The following is a 27,341-nucleotide window of genomic DNA, read 5'->3' on the forward strand; positions in this document are numbered from 1 at the left end:
ATTTGACCAAATATAGCAAAAACAAACATGTTTACCTGTTCATTTATCATGTCTTGCACTGAGGAGTGGCTTCTGTCTGGCCACTTTGTCATAAAGCTCAGATCAGTGGAGTGTTGCAGTGATGGTTGTCCTTTCTGGAAGTTTCTCCCATCTCCACACATGATCTCTGAAGCTCAACCAGAGTGACCATTGGGTTCTTGGTCACATCTCTTACCAAAGACTTCTCCCCCGATTGCTCAGTTTGGCAGGGAGGCCAGCTCTAGGAAGAGTTCTGGTTGTTCCAAACGTCTTCAATTTAAGAAGTATGGAATTGTTTTGTAGCCTTCCCCAGATCTGTGCCTTGACATCCTGTCTCTGAGCTCTGCAGGCAGTTCCTTTGACCTCATGGCTTAGTTTTTGCTCTGACATGCATTTTCAGCTGTGAGACCTTATATAGACAGGTATGTGCCTTTCCAAATCATGTCCACTTACTTGAATTTGGTCTCCAATCAAAGTGTAGAAACATCTCAAAGATGAACCAGATAAATGTGATGTACCTGAGCTAAATTTCAAGTGTCATGGTTTGCTATGGGTCTGAATACTTATGTCCATGTGATATTTCTTTTTTTTTTTTCTTTCTTTTTAATACATTTGCAAAGTTATCAAAAATCTTTTTTTTGCTTTATGGGGTATGGATTGTAAAAAATTATTAAATCTTTTTTTGCATAAGGCTGGAACAAAACAAAATATGAAAAAAATGAAGGGGTCTGAATATGTTATGAATGCAGTGTATAAAAAGCAGTAACATTAAGTTAATAAGATCATTTAACACCTGAAGACTTAATTCCAAATATTTTTTATAAATTATATTTGGAAAACTATTGTAATGACATCACACAATTTTTAATTCCAGCTTGAGATTTTGGAAATTATATTTAAATCTTTCAAATCACAAAATGTTTAAATATGACATGATAATACATGGCACAAAATCAATTTATTCACATTTGTGTTTTACACCACATCCTCATTGCAGTTTTGTGCATGTGGCTCATAATCTGTTTATTATGCAGAAATACATTCCTTCAATCACACCATTACAACTATTTATAAACTCATCAAGTTTGCAGTGACAAAGTTCCCATTTATAAAGACAACACAACAAATAAATACATCATAAAAAGAAAAAAAGGGTGCATTTGTTAAACAATGCCAAACATAAAAAACATTCATTGGTGTAATTTCCCTGTACGAAAAACAAAACCCAACAAAGACAGATAGAAAAGTTGTATGACTAAATTAGTTCACCCCAAAATGAAAATGCTGTCATTATTTACTCCTCGTATAGTTCCAAACCTCAATGCTATTATTTTTTTATATTCTTTATAATAATCATGTGATAGCTTTCATTTTCAGTGAACTTTTCCTTTCAGATTTTTCAACTTGTTTAAAAAAAAAAAAAATACAGAAAAGTGTCCAATATTGCTATTATTTTTTGCATGTTTTTCTCAAATTCTCTTCTACTTCTTATTCTGTATCCTCACTACGTTTCCCCATAGTGCAACCCGAAACATCACCAAAGTGATTCTTCGACCACATTTTCTTCTCCTTTTCATGTAGCAGCACCACAGTATTTTGTTCCAGTGGTGGAGTGTTGTGTGAAAGTAAAGGGCTGCATCACCATGTGATTCATATATTTTATGCTACATGCTAATTGAACAGCTTATTTGAGTTCTGACTCGGCCACATCTCTCTCTGTCCAGCCTTTTACAGGAGTCTTAGAGCAGTTCTGTTTCATCGTCATCATCCTCAGAACCAGACGGCCCCTGACGCACCTCCTCATACCATTTATTAGTGAGAGTCTTCATCTGGATCCGCCCATGCCGCAGGTCCTTACAGAGGAAAATTGATAGATTATTGCCACAATTTCAAGTTTTAACTGTTCACATAATTGAAATTACTTGTAACCCAAAGTAAGTCAGTTGGAGCACTGTTTGTAACTGTAACTGAAACTAGATTTTGATGGTGTTGTTTGTCCATGCTAAAGTCGCTGCCACAATGCTACGGTGATGTAGTTGGTTTCCAGAGTGTTGCTATGTGGTTGCTAAGATGTTTTGACAAGTTTTTAACATGCTGCTAGGGTGTTGCTGGACTGTTTTTATTGTGTTGCTATGTTGCTGCTAGCGTGCTCTGGCTGGTTTCTATGGTATTTTGAGTGGCTTTTAACCCTAAAAACATTGCCTCTCTCAAATTCGATACACTATTTTCTAAAGCTTGTGCATAATTAGCATAATCATCACTGAAAATCCTGTTGTCTGCAATGAACTAAATGTCTACTGCCACCTGTGGATGTTTCTGGGCATTTCTTGATGGAATTATTTTTTTTAAGGTTTTGTATTGCATGCACTATTTAATTGAAATCTTTGCTGATTTAAAGAAAGTAAAAGTTACAGTAATTATTATATTGTTACCGATATTTTAAAATGAGTATTTGCTGAATAGAAGCAACTTGTGCTTGGTTAAAATGTTGTATATTATTTTATTGAAAAAGCAAGTTGAAATCCTTGATACAACAGGCTTTTGAGGTATATCTCAAAATCACCAATCATGCCAACCAAAAAAAAAAAAAAAAAAAACAGAGCTGACATACTTTTTATAAGATATAAAATGTGAACTAATATTTCTGTGTATTTTTATATATGCAGCCAGCTCTGTCATTATAAAGCTCTCATTATTTTACATTACAAGCTATTATGATATCATCTAACCATAAGTTCCTGAGACCCAGGGAAAATAGTTTTATAAGTTTAATGTCCTTTTTTAAATGTCAATATAGTGTTTGGTGCATAAAATACAAGTGATTAAAAAAAATATTTAAAAAATAAACTTTTTATTTATATTGTATATGATGTGCTAATATATTTAGATCCACAATTATAGCCCAAGGAGAGGAAGTTGTCATGGACAAACTCTCAAATATTTAGTATCTCTGAAAACCCAAGGCAGTCCTCCAATAATACCCCAAGATTTACCACTGTAGCATGAATGGGCTAAGAAATACTGAAACAAACTAATTGATTTTCAAAAATGAATTGCTGGGCCTCAGGAAGATAATGAGCCTTATGTATCAAAAATTATTTACAAAGAAATGATCAGTCTATAATTTTAATGGTAGGTTAATTTGAACTGTGAGTGGCAGAATAACAACAACAAAATCCAGAAAAACGCATGTCAAAAATTTTATAAATTGAATAGCATTTTAATGAGGGAAATTATAGACTGATCATTTGTTTGTCAGTGGGCAAATGCATTATTATATTATATTATAATATATATATATAATATATAATATAATATAATATTATATATTATATTATTATATTAGCAGGGGATCAAATACTTTTTTCCCCTCACCGTATAAAAAAAAAACAAGCTACATTTTTTTTTCTTTCATTATAGTTTGTCTAATGGTACTAAAAACAAATTAACCCTTCAACAGTTAAATTGCTAATCAATAGTTTTTTAGTATATTGTTCTACATTTTCTAGGGTATTCTGGGTGGTTACTAGGGTGTTGCTACATAGATGCTAGGGTGCTCTGGCTGGGGTATTTTGAGTGGTTTATAACACATTACTATGCAGTTGCTAGGGTGTGCTGGGTGGTTGCCAGGGTATTGCTATGAGGTTGCTAATGTTTCCTGAGAAGTTTATTAGTGTGCTGCTATGTACTTTATAGGGTGATCTGGGTGGTTACTAGTATGTTGCTATGTACAGTAGTTGCTAGGGTGTTGTGGATTTGTTAATGTGTTTTAAGGGGTTTTTAGTGTGTTGCCATGTAGTTACTAGGTAATTGTCATGCGGTTGCTAATGTGTTCAAAGGGGTCTGTAGTGTGTTGATATGTACTTGCTAGGGTGTTATGAGTGGATTTTAACATGTTGCTATGTAATTGTGAGGCCATTGCTGTACAGTTGCTAATGTGTTCTGATTGTTTTTTAGTATGTTGCTATGTAGTCTGTAGGGTGTTCTTGGTGGTTACTAGGGTGTAGCTATGTTGTAGGTAGGTGGTTGCAATGTGTTCTAAGGGGTTTTTTGTGTGTTGCTATGTAGTGTGCTATTATGTAGTTGCCAGGGTGTTCTGAGTGGTTGCCAGGAAGTTGCTAAGTGGTTGTATAAGTGCCCGATTTTAATGCCATTCTAGTAGTTCTGAGTTGTTACTAGGGTGTTGTGGATGATTAATTACACACCCAAGTCAAAAGAGGCCATCCTCATGTCAGCTATTCTGCTACCAGTTGCAACAAATCTCTTAAAAATACCCTTTGTAGTAATGACCACACTTGAAATTGTTAACCCAGTGTAATTCTTAACCCTGGGTAAAATAAATCTTGGGTCATCTTGTTTAATGTTTCACACTGTTCATACTTTGTTTTTGTAATTAATCCTAGGTTTCAAGGTTCCACACTACATTTGTAAACCCTAGGCTAATGTTCTTATTTGCATTTTTACCAGGTCGACAACAATAGGCGCTTTTCCATTATCAGGCCAGCAAGGGCAGGGCTAACAACTGGCCAGCCGGGGCCAATAGCATCGGACCTGAGCCGTGAGACCAAAATCGATCTGCATTCCTACCATCAGGCCAAAAGCACCACAGATTTGCCCTAAAATTCACCCTTAACCCCCTTGGTGCCAACGTCACACACGCCACACATTTCATGAGCAGGAGGGAAGCTCAAGCTGAGGTATCATGTTATCTTGAATATTGAGTTTATAACATTTGTAAACATTAGCTAGCTTGCAAGACAAGTTAGCATTGACAACTCACCAACTGTAACTGCCATGGTGTCCCGAATGGTCTCTTCACTAACAGTGGAACGATGTCCAAGCACACCATCTATGTTCACGGACCATGGAAAATGTATTTGGGCACCGCTCTTTCCATTGTGCATTTTAACGGATTTGTACTGTACCCAAACCTGTTCCATTGTGCGCTGTACACAATCTGGCAAGTTCAATGAAACTGCACCTTTAAACTTGACCCCATCTAAATCCCAGGTTGGCCTTGTTTGGCCCAAGGATAATCAGCAGACCAAAGGCCACTCACTCCGATAAAGCCCTGAGGTGGCACGATGAAACCTCAGAAGTGACAGTAGTAACACAACTGGCCCTAGCACACACCAGAATGCCCTCATTTGGCCCGATAGTGGAAACGTGGCTATTCAGTGGATGAATGAAGCTATCAACGGTCACACAACATGCACTAATCAGGGATGCAAACTCATGAGGGGTGAAATCACTGGTCCACAACAATGTTTTCTGGGGATATTTTTTTTTAAGCTAAAGCACCAATTCCAGCTATTTTAATGATTAAAGTATTGCAAATGAACTGCACAATTGTGCAGAATTAGCTGCAAAAACAAAGGGTATAAAGGGCTTACTTCTGTTTAACAAATGTGTTCAGTTTAATTTACTGATTAACTCAGTGTCCACTTCTAGGCATGCCACTAAGTGGCTAAATGAGCATCTTATGTGATATGAGTGAGTCATTTAATAATTTTGAGTTGTTCATGATTTAAATCTACCAAGAGGCTTTATGGTAGGTGTAAATACTATAAATTATGTGCTGATATGGCTGATAGTAATTGCAAAAACATTTTGCAATTACTTAAAATATTGCAATTTGTCCACACTGGTCTCAAACCAGTAACCTTTCCATCTCCAAAGAACACAGGTACGGTGCACCTTACTGCTGGACCACAGGTACTGATGAAACATACCAAGCTTAGAGACAGCAGGTTTTCAAAATGGTGGAGAGCAAATATGGCTGAGAAAGAACAGACTAATGTATTTTGCAAATACTAAAAATTTTGCATGTTGCCCCAAGCTGGTCTTGAACTGTCAATCTTTTGATCTCCAGAGGACAAAGGCTTGGCGCACTGACCACTGTGCCACATTGCTACAGGTTTTACAGGTGCTGAATAGATATACCAAGGTGAGAGTCAGCATGTTTTAAATGTAAGAAGTATTCAAAAGGGTGGAGTGCTGATATGGCTGATATCAAACACAGCAGAAAGAAAGAACAGACTGGTCATGATGTATTTAACTAATTAGCATGCTAGCTGATTAGCATGTTAAACTAATGTTGCCTATGGATAGCATTTGATCAAACAGCCTTACAAATGTGTTGGTTAGCATGCTAGCTGATTAGCATGTTAAACTAATGTTGCCTATGGATAGCATTTGATCAAATAGCCTTACAAATGTGTTGGTTAGCATGCTAACTGATTAGCATGCTAAGCTTATGTTGCCCTACAGATAGCATTTTGATCAAATAGTCCTATAAAACCCAATAGTTGTACCAAAATGTGGTAACACGCTCAAAAAGCCATTTGATAAGATGGGTGGATTGACAGTCTCAGACACGGGGGCAAATTAGGTTTGTCCTCTGCCACCCGGAGTCACTACGCCACCACGAGGACTTAGAGTGCATTGGGAATTGGGCATTGCTTATTAGGGAGAAAAGGGGAGAAAAATCACAAAGAAATAAAATAAAATAAAAGTCAATATGGTGGAGATGCAGTATGGCCAATATGGGAAAAACAGGTATCGTTGAAATCCGGATGACCTAAGAAATCCACAGACACCAACCCCATGATTTTAAGACACAAGGTTTAAAAGTTACGGGCAAAATAAAGCAATGTTGACTGATTAGCATGCTAAGCCTAAGCCTACCAAATGTGCTGTTTAGAATGTTAACTGATTAGCATGCTAAGCTAATGTTGTCTACCTATAACATATGATCAGATATCCTTACAAATGCATTGGCTAAGATAATGGTGTTCTATGGATGGCCTCATGATCAAATAGCCTTAAAAGACAGAAAACCCAACAGTTAGCATGCTTACCGATGAGCATGCTATGCTATCATTGCATGTATTATGATGCAAAAACCATGCAAATTACAATGCAAAACAGATCATATTCTTTTGAACTACAGGTGATGCTCTCTCTGAACTTCTTAAACCTTTCAAATGATATCAATCCCATTTATATCAGAACAACACTAAGACAAAGAAGAACAAGAAGTATAGCTGCAAACAGAAATGATCTATAATAAGCCCTGCAACAATTCAGTAAACAATACAAAGATCTCCAGTACAATAAAACATCAACTCTAACACTGGTCCACCTGGGAATCAAACCCACAAATCAGGGCTTTAACACACTGAGCCACTCAGCTGACATCCCCATTGAGTGGCAAAGAGACTTTCTGAGATTAGAGTCAGCACACGAGTGTGGGTTGTCTTTTGAACTATAGGTGACACTGTCTTCAAACTGCTCAAGTGTCATCAGGACATGATGTCGATTATGCATACCAATTGTCTTTGAAATCTGACAATGCATTTTAAAAAGATATCATTTTTTAATAAATATCAATATGGTGGAGAAGAAGTACGGCCGATATGAGAAAAACTGGTATCGTTGAAATACGCATGACTTAAGGAATCCAGACACCAACCCCATGACTTTAGAACATACAGTTCAAAAGTTACAGGTTACTAAAAAAATCAAACCACTTTTCACCAATGTTTAGTTTAAGATGAGGCTTTGGGCATGGGGCGGAGGGTGAAGGTGAGATGTGTGCACAGGATTTACCCTGTAGTGACAGTCACTATTCAATTTCTGGGACAAAAACATAGTGTAGAGTCTGCGGTTAATTCCCGCCTCAAACATCCACTCATTTTGGGAATTAATTGGCCAGCATTTACTACTTTATTGAGGGGAACGTGTGTGGATGGGTCCTGCGACAAAGAGTATCAGTGTGTGATGTGTGACTCGCTGGCTGGGGAGGCAGAGCCAGAGCCAGGCCTATCCACATCAGCTCCACGTCAGGATGACATAAGGGAGGGGGAAGCAGAGACATCCATGGATTCCCTGCTGGGAATTTCCCTCTAGAGCAGTCACGAGACGAGATCCTTAGGCACGCCTTTGATCAAGTGAAAGCGATCGATGGTCAACGCCTCCGGTCAGAAGTTGCACTCGCATATCCATATTTTTCAGTTATTAAAGATAGGTTTATTGAGTGATGCAGGATCCTCAGATAAAAGAGGATACAAACCAATTGTTGATACCGAAAAGCCGTCTGGAATAGCAATTCATAATCCGATGGCAGGTCACTTAAGACGAGAAAAAACAGTAAACCATTTCATAGCCCGTTCTATTGGCTGAGCACACATGGGGATGTCCGCAGGTGGTGTGCGACATGCTGTGAATGTCAGCTGGTGAATCCCCCGGCTGCCTTCCATTGCGCCCACTTCCATCGATCGAGGTCCCCTTCGAAAGAATTGGTATGGACCATTAGAAAGTACTGCATGGGGCCATTGCTTTGAGTTAGTTCTGCTGGATTACACAACGCGATACCTGGAAGCAGTGTCTCTGTGCAACATCTCAGCACATAGTGTTGCGGAGGCACTCTTCAAAATTATCTCCCGATTGGGGATTCCGAAAGAAATCCTCAAGGATCAAGGCACTACTTTCTAGGCATGCGCCGATACCGCTTTTTCTCTTCCGATATCGGACATCTCAGTATCGGCCGGTACCGATCCAATACCAGTGTTGTTAATCAGTTTAGAATATCTTTACATTATTGTGTGGAACTAATTGGGAGTACTCTTTAATATGTAAAGAAACACAAACCTCTAACTGCACGTTATTTCAATATAAATGTATTGCTTATTCAGAAACACTTTATTATTAACTAGTATACTGGATAATGTAGCAGCAAAATTACCAGTAATTCCAGTCTTCAGTAGAAAAGAAACCAGTGTTTTATTTTGCCTTTTTTTTTTTTTTTTACAAATTTTAATTTTAAATACAACAGTAATATATTTAAATTGTGCACTTTTTAAACCCTCACACTTTTATTTTGACATACTGAACTCTCCAGGAAATCCTTTATGTGTCTGTTTGTAGACAAGTTTACAGTAGTTTAATTCACTTCTTATTCAAATTCTGGTAATATGCAAATCCGGTGCCATTCTAAATGCATTTTATAAGTGAATTTTATATTTTTATTAATGTATTTTATATCTACATCTGAGATGCTGTTCTTGAGTAGCACTCAAATATTGTGCACCACTGTGAAGGCTAAAAATAGCAGCGAGTGCATCACCACCCTGTGTGTGAGTTTGTGTCAACAGCACCATTCACTAACGAGTTGCCGCTGTGCATACTATATTTTTACTTATTAAACAGCCTTTTGTGATTCACAGAGCGATCGCACGTCTTCAAGTGGATTTGAATATAATGCACAAGTCATATGAACTGCTTTTATGGTTCTTTTATGTCATTTTTGGAGCTTGACAGTAACGAACATGACTATTGTTTTGGATCTTGCTCGTCGAACCCATACACATTCTATCTAATAACTTCAGTATCGGAGCCGATACCGAGCAAGGTATCGGATCGGTGCTTCCCTACTACTTTCTGGGCTTCCACTTGGGCCACGGGAAGGTGCGGCCCCAAATTGATAAAACCAGATCGATTCAAGCCTGCTCGAGACCGAAGACCAAAAAGGTAAGACAGTTACTGGGGCAAGCTGGCAACTACTGTAGGTTTGTCCCTAATTATTCAGCCCTCACCAGCTCACTGACTGATCTATCTAAAAAGGCAGCACCAGATCCGGTCCAGTGGACGGAACAGTGTGAACAGGCATTTATGCAGGTGATAGCTGTACTTTGTGGTGGGCCGCTTTTACATACAGTACACCTTACTTCTCTCTCCCTTTTATTTTACAGACAGATGCATTGGACCACGGGTTGGGGCGTTGCTCTCGCAGGTGGTGTAGGGGAAGGAACGGCCCGTGCTATACATTAGTCATAAGCTCTCTTTAAGAGAGACTAAGTATAGCACTGTTGAGAAGGAATGCTTGGCCATCAATTGGACCATCCTCACTCATGTTGGGGCGTGCCTTCACCATCTGTTCAGATCACGCCCGCTCCAGTGGCTCCACCGCATGAAGGATACTAACGTGTGGATCACTCATTGGTATCTGGTGTTACAGCTTTTTAAGTTTGAGGTGGTCCAAGGGCTGGGGGTTTTCAACACAATACAAGCAGACATTTTGGTGTCAAAAATGGTACAGTGGGACCTGAATCCCTATTTGATTAATTGGTATGCCTCTTTTCTCACTAACAGAGTTCAGATTGTAAAGTTGAACAAAACTCTTTCATCTGCCATCACGACCAATCTTGCGGCCCACCGGGGCTGCTTGAGTTCATCCACGCTTTTCACTTTTTATACCGACGACTGTCGTACAGATATAACAATTCAATACATTCTAAAGAATTCAGATGATACATTTCTAATATCCCGGTTAAGTAATTTAGGGAACAAAGTGGTCAAGTTGAGAGATAACAATACTATTGAGATTAACACAAAGAAAATGTTCCTATTGTTATCCATATTGAAAAAATCAAGCAGGTATTTTCATATAAATACTTCTGTGTAATGATTTGTTATCCTGGAAAAAACACATTGAAATTGTCTGCAAAAGGACAAAGCAAAGAATTAATTTTCTCTGCCACCTTAGGTCTTTTGGGGCAAGTTGACAAATGCTTCTTCTGTTTTTTACTTTTTGTAAAACTACATGATACAAGTGTTTGTCCACTACTTTAAAGTCAAATCTGTTCCACCAAAAAATAATTTGCTCAAAGATTGTAGGCCAACCCCTTGAGAAACTCAATGAAACAATCTATCATAGTAACTTGTTAAGGCTGGTCAAAAATATTGTCTCTGATCCTAATCATGTCCTGAACATTGAATTCATATTGTTACCATCAAACTGGAGATACAGGGTTCCACGATTTAATACGGTTAGACTGAAGCTCTCCTAGACTGAATGTACATTGAGGGACTTGAATATTGTCTTTTGTGATTGTAATGTTAGTTAAATGTATGTATCTTCGTTTTTGTTTGTGTGTGTGTGTGTGTGTCTGCTTTTGTTTTGTCCTAATTTTTATCTTCTCTGTAAAGAAAAAATATGTTTCAATAATGTCCTTTCATCAAGCGCCTTTCACATGACTTGGGACGGGCCGTCAACACTCGCTCAATGCCAGCGTCAAAAGCTGCTTTGCCCTACATGACAAGCATTGCAGAATGCATCACGAAGAGGTGATTTTACAAGCCGAGAATGAGATTAGCTGTAATCAATCAAGTGATCTGCCAAGCATGTGATTGACCACTTCTATAATCAATCACATACCCCCCCCCCCCCATCTGTGATGCATAAATCACAAAAAGTGACCAATTTTGGTTTCAAAATGGTACAAGGTGAGGAGTTTGCGTCCCTGACTAATAACTGTTAATAACTTGTAATCAGTGGAAATATGCTCTGCTTATCTTTCATCACCTGAAACATACTGCAAGTACAAAAAACAGGCAAAAGTGCTCAAACCCCTAGTGCTAACCCCCTTTCAAAATTACAAGTGTGAAACGTTGCTCTACCCAGTTAAAAGGGTTTAAAAAGATAAAAACCCAGGGTTAAGTAGAGTGTGAAATGCTCTAATAGGCTGCCTGAAACTCCCGCTATCTGTCATTGGTAGATCAATCAGATAGTCCCACCAAAAAAACTCAGGTCAATGGTTGAGCCAAAGTGTCGGGATCCTTAAACAAACAGATCAGTGTTTTGATAGCAGAGTCAGAATATTTATCCCTTTTCGGAAATTAACCTACAAATGTCTACTTGTCCCGGCAAATTAAGTTGGGATAGGAGAAAGAGCTTTAACAATTTAAGCTGAAACGATGAATAATATTTCAGTGAAATACTCTCAGATTAAGAATGTCTGAATGACATTATAAAAACATTATGAACATCCATCTTACCTCCTGTGTGAGTCTGCGAGTAAAGAAAGGGTTCAGATATTTGGCATCCAGCCACAGGAAGCCCTTCAGATCCTGCCTCTGAAAAATTTGAGCTTCGTATTCTTCCTCTGTCAGCTCAGACAAATGCTCTGACTCAATGGTGTTACCCTTTGAGACAGAGAGAGAGAGAGAGAGAGAGAGAGAGAGAGAGAGAGAGAGAGAGAGAGAGAGAGAGAGAGAAACATATTGTGATTAGTGTGACCCTGAGAAGACAAAGACCCACAAAGACATTTACACCAGGTATGAACATCTCAGGTGATCCAATCACAAGTGGAGAGAGGGATAAGAAGTACACTTATTTAATGAAATGAAAACAGTAACAATGATACAAATAAAAGTTGTCACACCATCTTCTCAGTTTTGCTCAGGTTGACGTCTTTCTTGTTCTTGCGTCGTGACTGGCTCTCCTCAATGTCCATGATGCGGATGAGAGGCATGGTTCCGCCCCCCATAAGCAGGATGGTAAACAGTACGATGACTATTGTGGTGGTGCCGATGAGCTGCCTCTTCTCGATGGGTTCCAGACCCAAATGAAGACTCAGAGCATATGGGATCGCACCACGCAAACCTGAACACACCAGCATTAAAAATATTGAAAATAGACGAGACTGAAACATTGACAGAATGTCAGGCAACATTTGAGACATTAATGCCAACGTTATTGAACTCCAATACAATTTACTCACAAAAGAACTACTGATTCTGGCTGCCACCTGCATTTTTCACATCCAAATTTAAAAGCTCACCGTACACACATACTGTGGACTAATTGCTAAATATTGGTCTTATTTTACAGAAAACACCTAAAAAAAAATGTTATCCTGTTTTTGAAAGCCTGTGATTCAGGCTGTTTGCACTGTCTCTGCAAAAAGTGTTAGTTCATTCCACTAAATGTTAGCAAGTACTAGGAAACCTGAATTTTCCTCTATCACCTTCCATCACAATATACAGATCTGAAATGCAGGTGGTGCTCTAATGCAGCTGATCATTTGCCATGTGTTCATCCCATAGACATTCAATCTATTTTGTCCCCATTGATCTATTGAATATCTCGGCCTCTGAGTGGACTAGAAGATTAATCTAGCTGTCACTGAAAAGATCCTCCTCTATTATGATGATGATGTATAATACTTAATCATCGGAGAACATATTTTGCAAATTATTTGTTATTATGCTTTTTGTTCTATGGGTTGGCATTAAATTATCAAGATGTGGTAATAAACATGACTAAAACATAACTCACTTTAGGGCTGTTAAATTAGAATTTGAAATTAGAATATTCATCAAATTTAAAATAAAAGGCCCATTTGAATGTTAAAATGAAAATTTTAGATGTTTGCCAACTTTCATTCTTGGGGTAAAACAGGGCAGTGCAACAATAAATGAACTGCAGGTGTCTCGAGATGCATTGTAAAAGGTTGAATTTCCTTTTTAAACTGACCCAGCATCTAAAAAATAGGGATAGTTACTGCACGAGATGCTGAAAAACAGCGAGACACGATGCAATAGTGAAAGACCTCTGTCTAGTGCATGCTTGCATAGAAAAAGACGGATGTGTTCAGAGTGAACGGCCCCTTAGGTGGAGGTCTTTGGCGGTTGAGTATTGTCTATGCCTTGTTCTCTTATCAGCGTCTCGCTTCATAAACTATAGGCACTTGATTAAACATTATTTAATAAAAGACACCGGTATTCTAAAGCTAGAGTTTGTGGTATTATGGCACCGGTATAGGCTACTGTGCAACACTAAATTAAAATAGAACCAACTATTGAATCATTTCTTTTCTCGTTTTCAAATTTTACTTAAAGCTACACTATGTAACTTTTTTTAGTTTTAGTTACTACCATGGTCTATTTTGCCAGAATATCCTGTAGTTATTAAAACTTTACAATGTTTGACCTTATCAGTCTATCAATCATTATGTATAATGTTAAAAATGTTACCTAACTTTTGTAATGTCATTTATTTCAAAACATCAATGTTTCAAATAAGTCAAAACAACAGCACTTATATGGCACTTATCTGCTCAGATGAGATGTTTTTAGATATCCATCTTTTCCTTTCTTTCATTATTTATTTGTCCATTCACTCTGATAATATGTCCTGTATTCATGTCCACACTGGTGCCTCGAACCACATTCATCCACACAGAGGAGCAGAGCCGAAGCACAACCAAAACAATGTTCTTCCGCAAGAAGCATCTAGTTTTATTTTTTAACTGCTTTAATATTTAAGCATAAGAACTGGCTAAATCTTTTGACTTTATCATTTTAAGCACATTTGTTAACAGGCAGATATGTTCTTTGCAATAAACAATCACTATAACACAGTGCTTATTGACAACATCAATTTAAAGATCAGTTTCTTGTAGATTCTTCCCCCAGCTGAAATAATGTCGTGAATTTCGAATATAATTCGAATTCCTGTATTATTACAGTGAAAAGTTTGAATTTAGTATCTCAGCCCTGTTGACAGCCCTAACTCACTTCAAACCCTTTATCCTTTTTTAAATGTTCACATGTATAGCATATTAAATTTGACTTATGGAAATGAACATATTAATGTCTTCTTACCACTAAACCACATGATGAACATCATTTTGGGGGTGATTTTATGATCTCTGAAGAAGTTGAGCATGAAGGAGATAGGAAAAATATTCACAGCGCGACCAAGAAGAACCAGAACCTAAGATGATGACAATACACTTCTTCAGAAGCTGTGTGTGCAGTCAAACTCTGATAATGATGTAAGACAAGTCTGCATAATTAATGCTTGAAAAAGACTGGATATATTACATAATGTATATTTGACATTTAGTTGTTCATTGACAAATTGATAACATTTAATACCAGCTAGAAATTATATATAGACACACAATTTCCTCGATCTTTTTTTCTTTTTTTTTTCTTGGTGTACTTCACGAAGACAGTCATGCCATAATTTAAATTAGGGTTATTTCAATGTCAAATTTCAGAAAGTTCCCATAGCTGAAATGTTTGATTTTGTCAATACTTTACTTACCAGAATTCACATATGAGTCAAAACATTATGACCACCTGCCTAATATGCTGTTGGTCCTCCACGTGCCGCCAAAACAGCAACCTGCCAAGGCATGGACTCCATAAGACCCCTGAAAGTGTCCTGTGGTATCTGGCACCAAGACATTAGCAGCAGATCCTTCAAGTCCTGTAAGTTGTGAGGTGAATCCACCGTGAATCGGACTTGTTGGTCCAGCACATCCCACAGATGCTCAATCAGATTGACATCTGGGAAATTTGGAGGCCAGGGCAACACCTTGAACTCTTCTTCATGTTGCTCAAACCATTCTTGAACAATGTGTGCTGTGTGACAGGGTGCATTATTCTGCTGAAAGAGGCCACTGCCATCAGGGAATACTATTGCCATGAAGGGGTGTACCTGGTCTGCAACAACGTTTAGGTAGGTGACACGTCAAATTGACGTCCACATGAATGGCCGCACCCAGGTTTTCCCAGCAGATCATTGCCCAGAGCATCACACTGCCTCCACAGGCTTGTTGTCTTCCCACGGTGCATTCTGGTACCATCACTTCCCTAGGTAAATGGACTCATCAGACCAGGCGACCTTCTTCCACTGCACCAAGGTAAAATTCTGACGCTCGCATGTCCATTGTAGGCACTTTCAACGGTGGACAGGGGTCATTATTGACCCATACGCAGCCCCATACACAGCAGGGTGCGATGCACTGGGTGTTGTGACACATTCCTCCCATAACCATCATTAAAATTTGGTTCAGAGCAGATGGGATAGCCTTCACTGCCCTCACGTTTCGACGAGCCTTGGGCATCCAACACCCTGTCGCTGGTTTATGGTTTGTCCCACCTCGGACCGCTGTCATTAGGTACTCACCACTGCTGAATGGGAGCACCCCACAAGTCTTGCAGCTTCAGAGATGCTCTGACCCAGTCATCTGACCAATTATAATTTGGCTCTTGACAAAGTCACTCAGGTGTTTACTCCTGCCCATTTCTCCTGCATTCAACAGATTGACTACAAGAAGTGATTGTTTGCATATCATCTAATCTACCCAGACACTGACACGTGGCCTTGTTAGGAGATGATCAACATTATTCGCTTCACCTGTGAGAGATCATAATGTTTTGTCTGATTGGCGTAAGCTGCAAAATGGACCAGACTTTAGGAAGACACTCCAAAGTGTGCCTACATGAGATCTGCAGTCTGACTGGTCAGTAGTGCTCTGGAGCCAGAGACACACTAAACTAAACAGAAGATAACAAGCACTAGATATCATAAAATGATTTTACTTACTATACACCAGATGACAAAGGACAGCTCAAACTTATGAGGGAAACTGAAGATGGACAGACCCAGGAAAGCAAACACACAGGTTTCTGTTTAATCCAAAACAAAAGCATTAAATATTCAACAATGCATGAAAAGTAATGCTATTATACAGAAGTTTACATACACTTAGGTTGAAGTCATTAAAACACATATTTTAACCACTCCACAGATTTCAAATTAGCAAACTATAGTTTTGGAAAGTAATTTAGGACATCTACTTTGTGCATGACACAAGTCATTTTTCCAACAATTGTTTAAAGACAGATTGTTTTACTTTTAATTGACTATATCACAATTCCAGTGAGTCAGAAGTTTACATACACAATGTTAACTGTGCCTTTAAGCAGCTTGGAAAATTCCATAAAATTATGTCAAGCCTTTAGGCAATCAGCCAATTAGCTTCTGACAGGAGGTGTACTGAATTGGAGGTACACCTGTGTATGTATTTTAAGGCCTACCTTCAAACTCAGTGCCTCTTTGCTTGACATCATGGGAAAATCTAAATAAATCAGCCAAAAATTTGTGGATCTCTACAAGTCTGGTTCATCCTTGGGAGCAATTTCCAAATTACTGAAGGTAGCACGTTCATCTGTACAAACAATAGTACACAAGTATAAACACCATGGGACCACGCAGCCATCATACCGCTCAGGAAGGTGATGTATTCTGTCTCCTAGAGATTAATGTATTTTGGTGCAAACAGCCAAGGGCCTTGTGAAGATGTTGGAGGAAACAGGTAGACAAGTATCTATAACCAGTAAAACAAGTCCTTTATCGGCTCAGCAAGAAAGAAGCCACAGCTTGAAAACTGCCATAAAAAACCCATATTACAGTTTCCAAGTGCACATGGGGACAAAGATCTTACTTTTTGGAGAAACGTCCGCTGGTCTAATGAAACAAAAAACGAACTTTTTGCCATAATGACCATCGTTATGTTTGGAGGGAAAAGGGCGAGGCTTGCAAGCTGAAGAACACCATCCCAACCGAGACGCATGGGGGTGGCAGCATCATGCTGTGGGGGTGCTTTGCTGCAGGAGGGACTGGTGCACTTCACAAAATAGATGGAATCATGAGGAAGGAAAATTATGTGGCTATATTGAAGCAACATCTCAAGACATCAGCCAGGAAGTTAAACTCGGTCGCAAATGGGTCTTTCAAATGGACAATGACCACAAGCATACCTCCAAAGCTGTGGCAAAACGGCTTAAGGATAACAAAGTCAAGGTAATGGAGTGGCCATCACAAAGTCCTGACCTCAACACGAAAAAGTGTGTATGAGCAAGGAGGCCCACAAACCTGATTCAGTTACACCAGTTCTGTCTGGAGGAATGGGCCAAAATTCCAGCAACTTATTGTGAGAAGCTTGTGGAAGGCTACCCAAAAAGTTTGACCCAAGTTAAACAATTTAAAGCAATGCTACCAAATACTAACAAAGTGTATGTAAACTTCTGACCCACTGGGAATGTGATGAAAGATATAAAAGCTGAAATAAATAATTCTCTCTAATATTATTCTGACATTTCACTTCTTAAAATAAAGTAGTTATCATATCTGGCATAAGACAGGGAATTTTTTCTAAATCTAAATGTCAGGAATTGTGAAAAACTGAGTTTAAATGTATTTGGCTGAGGTGTATATAAACTTCTGACTTCAACTGTATGTTAACAGGAGGCATTTGTGAATGTTGTAAATGTACTGACCACACATGAAGGCGACAGTTCGAAGCGTCTGCTGCATGAGGATTTGAGTGACTGGAGATAAGTTATGGTGAGTGTAATGAGACATGACGATACCCGAGAACAGAATCGCCATGATACCTACAACACAAACAGACAGAAATTAAAAAATATTTTTATTCAATTTTTTTTTACAATATAATGCCAAACAAAAACAAAATCATTACATTTAGAATCAAAACAACATCATATTTTTCAACCACAGCGATAAAATGATATAAAATTAGTCAGGCTGGAAAGTAATGAAAGAACGAAGAAAGAAAGGGTCAAAAGTAGGTGAATGTACAAAAATGGAATTATAATTGTTTTTTATACTAACAGAAAGTTACTTTATCAGTAAAACTTATCACAGGTTGGAACTCATCAGGATCTAGGTTTGAAACTAACCAGAGAGTTTGATGCCCTCAGCGAGGCCGTATGGCAGGTAGGCAAATATAATCATCATGCCAAACTCTAGAGATGGAGTCTTCCTCAAGTCAAAGTGCTTCAATGCCTTCAGATATTAGTTTAAGAATATAGCCTCACAGGATTACAGGTTAAGATTTAGTTCTTCAAAAAACATAATATAAAAACATATGTTATCTATGATTTCATTTACGGTAACTTATATTTTCTATTTATATAGTATCAATCATTTTTTATATATATATATATATATATATATATATATATATATATATATATATATATAAACGTTGAAATACTCACTGTTTCACAAGTAATGCCACAAGACATCAACAATATGTGTGTTAATATGTTTATAGTGTGACAATATTGCTTACTGACCTTTTTTGAGTAAAGTTACCGGTATATCCAATTTTAAAACTTCAAAGCCGTGAAGTAGTTATGACATAAACCCTAAAATGACTGTAAAAAAGACAATTTAAACAACTTTACAGCTCAAACAATACATGAGTTTTAACAGAAGATTTAATGTAAGTGCTTTTAAAAAATTATAAGCTTCACATTTCCACCTCTTCAACTCTGTGGACCCACCGGTGGGTCCAAAAGAGGGTGCCGTGTCGCGAAAATGTTTACACTTAAAATCTTCAAGTCTCCAAATACATAAGTCAGGCATATTTCCACAGTATGTGGAAATGGTTAACTTTTAAATTTGAGTGTGAAAAATTGCAGGCGGAGGCCCAAAAATACCCCAGAGATGAAGAGGTTAAACCCTACAAAAATTGGCCACATTCTCATTCATTGTAAATGTCTCACTGTAACCTCGATTTTTTTTTCTGTTTTAAAGAAAAAGGACGAGTTGAAATAATTTTTTGGTCTTTTTAACCATCTAAGAACATATTAACTCGTGAACCATCAGGTAATCCGCTGAAGCCCAGACACATATAGGATACAATAGCAGAGATGAGTCCAGTGAGCGTGCCCAGAGCAGCCGAGCCAAAGAACATCTTGAGGAAGTAGCCGAGCGCCTGCAGGAACGTCTCCCAGCCTGTAGAGACATCAGAGCCTGCAAACCCCTCTGCTGTACTGAAACATCAACAACACCAAACACATGAACCCCTGACCACTATCTGATAAATAAACAATGAAAATGGATAAATCTGTACATTTATGAGACCTTAATTACATCAGGTACTGGAAGAAAATCTTTAATTTTACTGGTCTAATAAAATAGCAATTAATATCAACTGTTGCTGAAAATAGGATGCATAATTAAATAACATATTTAATTAAATATAAAAAGGAAATATTTAATTATAATAAAAAAAGCTAAATAAAAGCATTTTCACAATTCAGACATTTTCACAATGAGTTGAGTTCAATGGAGAGATTTTTGGTCAAATTATTAATTGATTTTTTTGCATGGTCCCCTGCTTGTTAATTACAAATATGTAATATTGTGCATAAGATGCACACTTATTATTCCAATTCCAAACAAAAAGTTTCAGTAAATCTTTGTGTGTCAGCAGGGGGCAGTACATACACATTCTACACACTACATGTACTTATATGATGTACTAAAATGATGCTTTGACCTATAGCAACTTTCACATGTAGAGCAATACAATACAAAAACCATAGAGGGAAAACATTGTATGTAAAAATAATAATATAAGTGCCTCCATATGGGCGTTTCTTCAACTTTGGGCACTTTCATGTCCCAGGGGGTTGATTTTTATAGAAACTTTCATCCCAAATTGTTATTTTCTTTTCAATTTTTTGAAGGTCTAATTAAAACTGAATTGGAAAAATTTTACAAGGCATTCATCATTAGTTTTTGGTACTTTTTTGGTAGTTTTAGCCATGTCTCGGACCTAGACTTTCAATATTAAACTGTGACAATAATCACGGTTTATAATAATCTGATAAAAATATAAAATTTATTACATATATAAAAATTATAATCTAAACAAAAAGTATTTATAAAATGTTGACTGTCCCAACACCAAAATATTCTGCAATTACAACATTTCTTTTTTTTTTCTTTTTTTTTGGACAAAAGTGTCAGTGAAGACACTTTTGTCCAAAAAAATATTCAATATGAGATTAAAAGTGATGTTTAAAGAAAACAAAATTTTATTGGATGTCATTTGCCAAATTAGGCAAAAAGTATAAACATATTTTATTGTGTATATTTAGAATATATCAAATGTAAGCTATGATATAAGGCAACGGAGGTGCCAATTTCTATTTCAAAAATTTAGAAAACAATAATTTAATTTCCAGCACCATCATTTCCACAAAATAATTATTTTAAACACATGAAATAAAACATTAAATATATTCTGTACTTAAATATATTGATGATTTGAGATGTGCTGGAAATGACAAGGTGGGAATTTTCATGATTTTCAGAACAAAATGCCATTAAAAACTACATAAATTTCCTGTGATGCATGAACATACAGTGTTGGACATTATAGATCGTATATATAAAAGAAATAAAAAATATATAAGTGTAAAATGTTTTAACGGGAGTGCTCAAGGAACGAAAGAGTTATAACGAAACTGCTCACGGCAGAGTCTTCAGCAGTTCTTGAGAATTATGATGTACTGACAGGTGGAGGTTGTAAGATCATAGGGAAAGACTACAGAACCCTTTAAGATTCAGTCATTTTCTAAACATACGCAATTGTTTTTGAAAAATCTTGTTGTTTGATGTTGTTGTTTCAGTGCACACAAAAATAAATATTACATCAGCAAAGAATCTGCTCTACATCTACACAAGCTAATGATAAAGATCTACCATTGTCTTGTCAGGAGGGACAGTTTGGCTCATGTGAAGTGTTACTGCTTTCTAGGAAACAAACAAACAGCTGATATCAGCAACTCCTCATTCCCATCCATTATAGATAAGATTATTTTACCAACCAATTCTCCAGAGACAGCCAAAGTACACATTCGCAATGAGGACGAGTACCACAGTACATACTCAGAAAGTGTATAGACGAAGAATAATGATAAGAAACAAAGAAGAGTGCAGATAAGTATAGTCGAGAAGAAAAGAGTATAGTAGAGAGTCAAGACAAAACCAGGGACGAAGCAAGAAGAGAAGAAAAAACAAGACGAGACAAGAAGAGACAAGATGAGAAGAAAAGACGAGGGAGGAGAGGAGTGGCAAGATAAGAATAAAGCTGCAAGCAGCGATGACGGGCATAAACACAGTCCATTTCCACCCGGTGGCTTTCGGAAAACAATGCAAGATGGACACATGCGTTTGGCTTCTAAACAATTTTGAAGCAATTTGGGTTAATATAAGAGGACTATTATAAAGTCTGTTGTAACAGCCACACTTCCTGCTGGTGGTGGTGCTATGACCCAAAATAGTCACCTCTATGTAATTATCCCCAAGACTAAAAATACATCTCAATTATGATCTAAATCACACATTGCACACAGAAGATATGAGACACTTCCTGTTTCCATTTTTCAACATTTAATAATTGAATGCTTCACCATGGAAATGACATTCGATATATCAAAAATCTGTTTACAATTTACAATCTTCAATATCTTGGCATAATATTGTCTAAATGTGGTGACAGTCTCATGAATCAACAAGGAGGAGTATTTAAAAGTTCAAAGACTGCAATATTTAAAAAAATCTAAAATATCCGACTTCCTGTTGGGCAGAGCAAATAACTATATTTATGAAAGTTGTCCGGCTTGATGAGAACTACATATGTACCAATTTTGGTGACTGTAGGCAAAAATGGGTGTGCCACAGAGGCCGTCTTATACACCCATTTTAAAAGGGGCGCTACAGTGCCCCCTACAGGCCCATGTGTGAACATTTTTGCAGCCCGACTCTGATGTGTGTGCAAAATTTCATGAAATTTTAAGCATGCCAAGTGCCTCAAAAACACCCAAATATAAGAAGGACTAATAACAATTAATGTGTTGCCATGGCAACACTATTTAAGATATCAAATATCCCTTGACAATTTTCCATCAGCAGTATCTTTACATTATTATAATGATTTTTTAAGCAATTCATTAAACATGAACATAAACAAGGGCTATTTCAAAGTCTGTTAAAAGTGCCATATTTCCTGCTGCCAGTTGGTGGCGCTTGGACCGTAACCCATAATAGCCACATTAATGTGATCAGCCCCCATTACCAAACATACAGCAGAATTTTCATCAAAATCACACAATGTACAAAGAAGATATAAGGCACGTCATGCTTCCCATTTTTCACCATAAATGTATTGCTTCACCATGGCAACATCATTCAAAATATAAAAAAATAATGTCTTGGCATGCTGTTGGACAAATTTGGTGGCAGTCACATGAATCCTATAGGAGAAGTATTTAACATTTCAGAACCTGTGATTTTCTGAAAATCCAAAATGGCAGACATACTGTTGAGCAGAGCTAATGACTGAGTATGAAAGTTGTTCGGCTTGATGTGAACTATATATGCACCAATTTTGGTGACTGTAGGTGAAAATGGGGGAGCCCCCCCTTACAAGCCACCCAGGTGCTTGGGCCCTAATGAAAAGAGAAGAGGCAAGATAAGACGAGCTGAGGAGAGGAGAGAAAAGACCAAAAGAAAAAAGGGAAGATAATAGAAGAGACAAGGCAAAATGAGACAAGACAAGACAATGGATAAGACAAGACATGAGACAACACAAAACATGGGATGAGGCAAGAGACAACAAGAGACTACAAGACAAAAGACGAAAAAAAATAGACAACAAGCGCATAATATGGATGACAATCAAGACAATCCAGGAGAAGAGAGACAAGAAAACAAGATGTGATGAGACTAGAAGACAATGACAAGAGATGATAAAAAAGCCTAGACAAGAAAGGAGATGACAGATAAAAAAAAAAAAAAGATAAAATGAGAAGAGGTAGAAGAAAAATGAGAAGACGGCAAGAAAAGACAAGAGACGAGACTAGAGACAAGATGACAGAAGTTTAGGATATGAGAAACAAGTCCAAAAGAGAAAGGGAAAAGAACAGATGGGATGTAACAAGGGATGAGACAAGACCAGAGACAGAACAAGATAAGGGACAGGGCAACAAGAGACAAACAGGAAAAAGACAAGTAAAAAGACAAAAACACATAGACGACAATCAAGACAAGCCATGAGAACAGAGACAAGAAAACAAACAAGAAAAGGGATGATTTGAGACAACAAGACAAGACACAAGACAGGGGAGGGACAAGAAAAGATATGAGAAGACCAGACAGGAGATGAGAAGACAAAACAGGGGATAAGAGCAGAGAAGACAGACGAAAAGACAAGATTCAACAAGATGAGAAGACATGAGGAGTTAAGGAGAAAAGAGACACGATCAAAAGAGAAAAGGGAAGAGAACAAACAAGACGAGACAAGGGATGGGAAAAGAACAGAGATGACACAAGACAAGGGATGAGGCAAGAAGGCAAGAGACAACAAGACAAAAGATCAGAAAATAGACAAGCACATATAAGATGTAGGACAATCAATAAAATCCAGGAGAAGAGAGAAAATAAAACAAGATGGGAGAAGACTAAACGAGAGGCGATACGAGACTAGAAGACAAGAGACAAGAAAAGAGATGACAAGACTGCCATCTCTGTGTTTGTAGCATTGCTTATATATCGGTTTTCAACCTTTAATCCTTAACATCTGATATTTTTAAGCACGCATCGTGTTTTCCCTCACATTATTCTCTTCAACTGCATGCATATTCCACCTGCATCCGCTTTTCTATTTTTATTAATTTTCTATTATTAAACTGCGTGCATTTTTCAGCATGCACCCCTTTTTCTCCTCTTACACAGAGTATTGCATCGATCTGAAAGCACCGCTTATCAAGAACAACCAACAACAAACAATTGCGTGAGGGATTCATATCAATCTAAAACCCACACCGCTCAGGAACAACCAACAACAACATACATTTTGCGGTAAGTCATGGCATCCGCTCATATTATTTCTTCCTGCATTGCATGTCACATGTTTACAATAGCCTCTTCCATCAGCAGTGAGGGATTCACAAGTGCTACGTAAATGTAAGGAATTAGTCAGGCTGACGGAGAAGGTTAATGAGTTAGAAACACGCATCCGAACACTAGTGGAGGTCAATGATGAAGAGAAGCCGGTAGATACTGTTTCGGATGAGAGTAGGACAGAGAGCAATTTTGGTTCTGGCTGTAGAGCCCCCATAGCAGGGCATTTGGGTGACGTCTCTGCGGCATACTCGCTCAGCAAAGAGACACCACTCTCCCGTTCCTGTTAGGGTTTCCAATCGATTCTCCCCACTCAGTGATGCACCCACTGAGAATCATGTTGAAAGAGCCCTTGTTATTGGCAATTCTATTGTAAGAAACGTGGAAATAGAGACCCCGGCCACTATTGTTAATAGCATTTCGGGTGCCAGAGCATCTGACATCAAATCAAATTGACAAGTGCTGGCTAATGCTAAACGTAGATTTTCTAAAATTGTTATTCATGTCAGCACTAACTATGTCCGGCTTCGCCAGTCGGAGATCACTAAAGATAATGTTAAAGAGGTGTGTGAATTTGCAAAAATTATGTCAGACACTGTAATATGCTCTGGTCCCCTCGCTGCTCATCGTGGTGACGAGATTTATAGTAGATTATTGTCACTGAATGGCTGGATGTCTGAGTGGTGTCTGAAAAATAAAATGGGATTTATAGACAATTGGAAGAATTTTCTGGGTAGACCTGACTTGCTAAAGTCAGACATTGTAATATGGAGGACTCAATTCCTCCAGGGAAGGTGCCGCACTCCTCTAGTAATTTGGCTCACAGTCTTAATAATGATAGTATTTGACTAACCGGGGCCCAGGTCAGGAAGCAGACAAACTGGTTAATCCGAACATCTGCTAGCTGCCTTGAGACTTCACTCAGTTCACATAAACTACAACACATAGAGAAAGTATTACCTAGATATCTCATAGAGACTGTGTCTGTTCCCCGAAATTCCAACCACAAAACCCTCACTAAATCATTTAGAAAAAATTTGATTAAGGTCAAACTTGAACAAAACAAATAAATTAAAGATAAAATCATATAAAATAGGGCTACTAAATATTAGATCACTTTCTACCAAAGCACTAATTGTTAATGAAATGATTACAGATCATAGTTTGGATATGCTCTGTTTGACTGAAACCTGGCTTAATCCGGATGAATATATTAGTTTAAATGAATCTACTCCTCCAGGTTATTGTCTGAAGGGTTGAGGAGGAGGAGGTGTTGCTACAATTTACAGAGAAGTTTTTGGTATTACTCAGAGGACAGGATATAAATGTCTTTTGAACTAATAATGCTTAATGTGACACCATTAGATATAAATAAAAAACGATTTCGTCTTTTACCCTTGCTATAGTGTATATATCACCTTATTCTTATTCTGATTTCATTGGTGAATTTGCTAATTTTTTATCAGATATTGTAGTTACTGTAGATAGAGCTTTAATTGTTGGTGACTTCAACATTCACATAGATCATGAAAATGACTCATTGGGATTAGCATTTATCGATATTCTCAACTCTCTTGGAGTCAGACAAAATGTAACAGGACCAACTCATCATCACAATCATATGCTAGATTTAATTCTGTCATATGGAGTTGATGTTGATAATATAGAAATTCTGCAGCAGAGTGATGACATCTCGGATCATTACCTCGTCTCTTGTATTCTGCGATCAGCTAATGGTCCTCAATCTACACCATCGTTCAGGTAGAAATATTCTTTCGACCACTAAAGATAGCTTCACTAATAATCTTCCAGATCTATCACATACACTCAATAAACTCCAAAGCCCAGAAGAACTTGATGAAATAACAAAAAATATAAATGCAGTCTTCTCTAGCACTCTTGATAGTGTTGCCCCATTTCAATTAAAGTATAAATAATCCCTACACCATGGTACAATGATCACACTCATGCTCTCAAGAGACCAGCTCAGAAAATGGAGCGCATGTGGAAGAATACAAAATTAGAATTATTTCATGGTGCATGAAATGATAGTGTCTGTAGCTACAAAAGCTGCCAGGTCAGCATATTTTAGTAAACTCTTAGAAAATAACCACAACAATCCTAGGTGTTTATGCAGTACTGTGGCTAAATTGGTTAGGAATAAAGCCTCAGCAGAACCAGATATTACGTTGCAGCAAAAGAGTAATGACTTCATGAATTTCTTTACAGATAACATTGAAATAATCATAAATAAAATTGGAATTATGCAATCATCTGTCACAGCACCTCAGAAAAAAAGTGTCTAACAATTTTCCTCACGTGCAACTTCAATCCTTCGCTGTCATAGTTCATGAAGAGCTAACAAATCTTATCGAAACATCAAAAGCCACAACATGTTTGTTATATCCAATACCAACTAAGCTCTTAATAGAGGTATCTCCTGTAATTTCAGAACCTCTTCTTAATATTATTAACTCCTCGCTATCATTAGGACATGTCCCAAGAAACTTTAAAATGGCAGTTATCAAGCCACTTATTAAGAAGTCACAGCTTGATCCTGGAGAACTGGTTAATTATAGACAGATTTCAAATCTCCCGTTTATGTCGAAAATACTAGACAAGGTAGTATCCTCCCAAATATGTTAATTTCTACAGAGAAATAGTATATACAAAGAATTTCAGTCAGGATTTAGGCCTAATCACAGTACAGAGAGCACTTATCAGAGTTACAAATGACTTGCTCTTATCATCTGAACATGGCTGCATTTCTCTTCTAGTGCTTTTAGATCTTAGTGCAGCATTCGACACGATAGATCACAACATCCTCTTGAATAAGCTGGAGAATTATGTTGGCATTTGTGGTTGCATTAGCATGGTTTAGGTCCTATTTAGCAAACCGCTACCACTTTGTCTATTTAAATGAGGAATTGTCAAACCAAACAAAAGTAAAATATGGAGT

General features: G+C 37.6%; 1 protein-coding gene across 1 annotated transcript in view; it reads right to left on the minus strand.

The window, feature by feature from the left end:
- Nucleotides 1–925: 925 nt before the first annotated feature.
- Nucleotides 926–27,341, minus strand: part of slc9a8 (solute carrier family 9 member 8) — a 66,322-nt gene continuing 39,906 nt past the window's right edge. Inside the window, exons 9-16 of the mRNA XM_052091698.1 lie at nucleotides 19,329–19,461; nucleotides 18,361–18,466; nucleotides 17,938–18,054; nucleotides 16,202–16,284; nucleotides 14,467–14,578; nucleotides 12,243–12,463; nucleotides 11,857–12,003; nucleotides 926–1,871 (exon numbers count right to left, since the gene is read on the minus strand). Coding sequence (XP_051947658.1) covers nucleotides 1,758–1,871; nucleotides 11,857–12,003; nucleotides 12,243–12,463; nucleotides 14,467–14,578; nucleotides 16,202–16,284; nucleotides 17,938–18,054; nucleotides 18,361–18,466; nucleotides 19,329–19,461 — 1,033 coding nt within the window. The 3' untranslated portion in view covers nucleotides 926–1,757. The remainder of the gene's footprint in view (nucleotides 1,872–11,856; nucleotides 12,004–12,242; nucleotides 12,464–14,466; nucleotides 14,579–16,201; nucleotides 16,285–17,937; nucleotides 18,055–18,360; nucleotides 18,467–19,328; nucleotides 19,462–27,341) is intronic.

The sequence above is a fragment of the Xyrauchen texanus genome, chromosome 25 (assembly GCF_025860055.1).
Source record: "Xyrauchen texanus isolate HMW12.3.18 chromosome 25, RBS_HiC_50CHRs, whole genome shotgun sequence".
NCBI lineage: Eukaryota > Metazoa > Chordata > Actinopteri > Cypriniformes > Catostomidae > Xyrauchen > Xyrauchen texanus.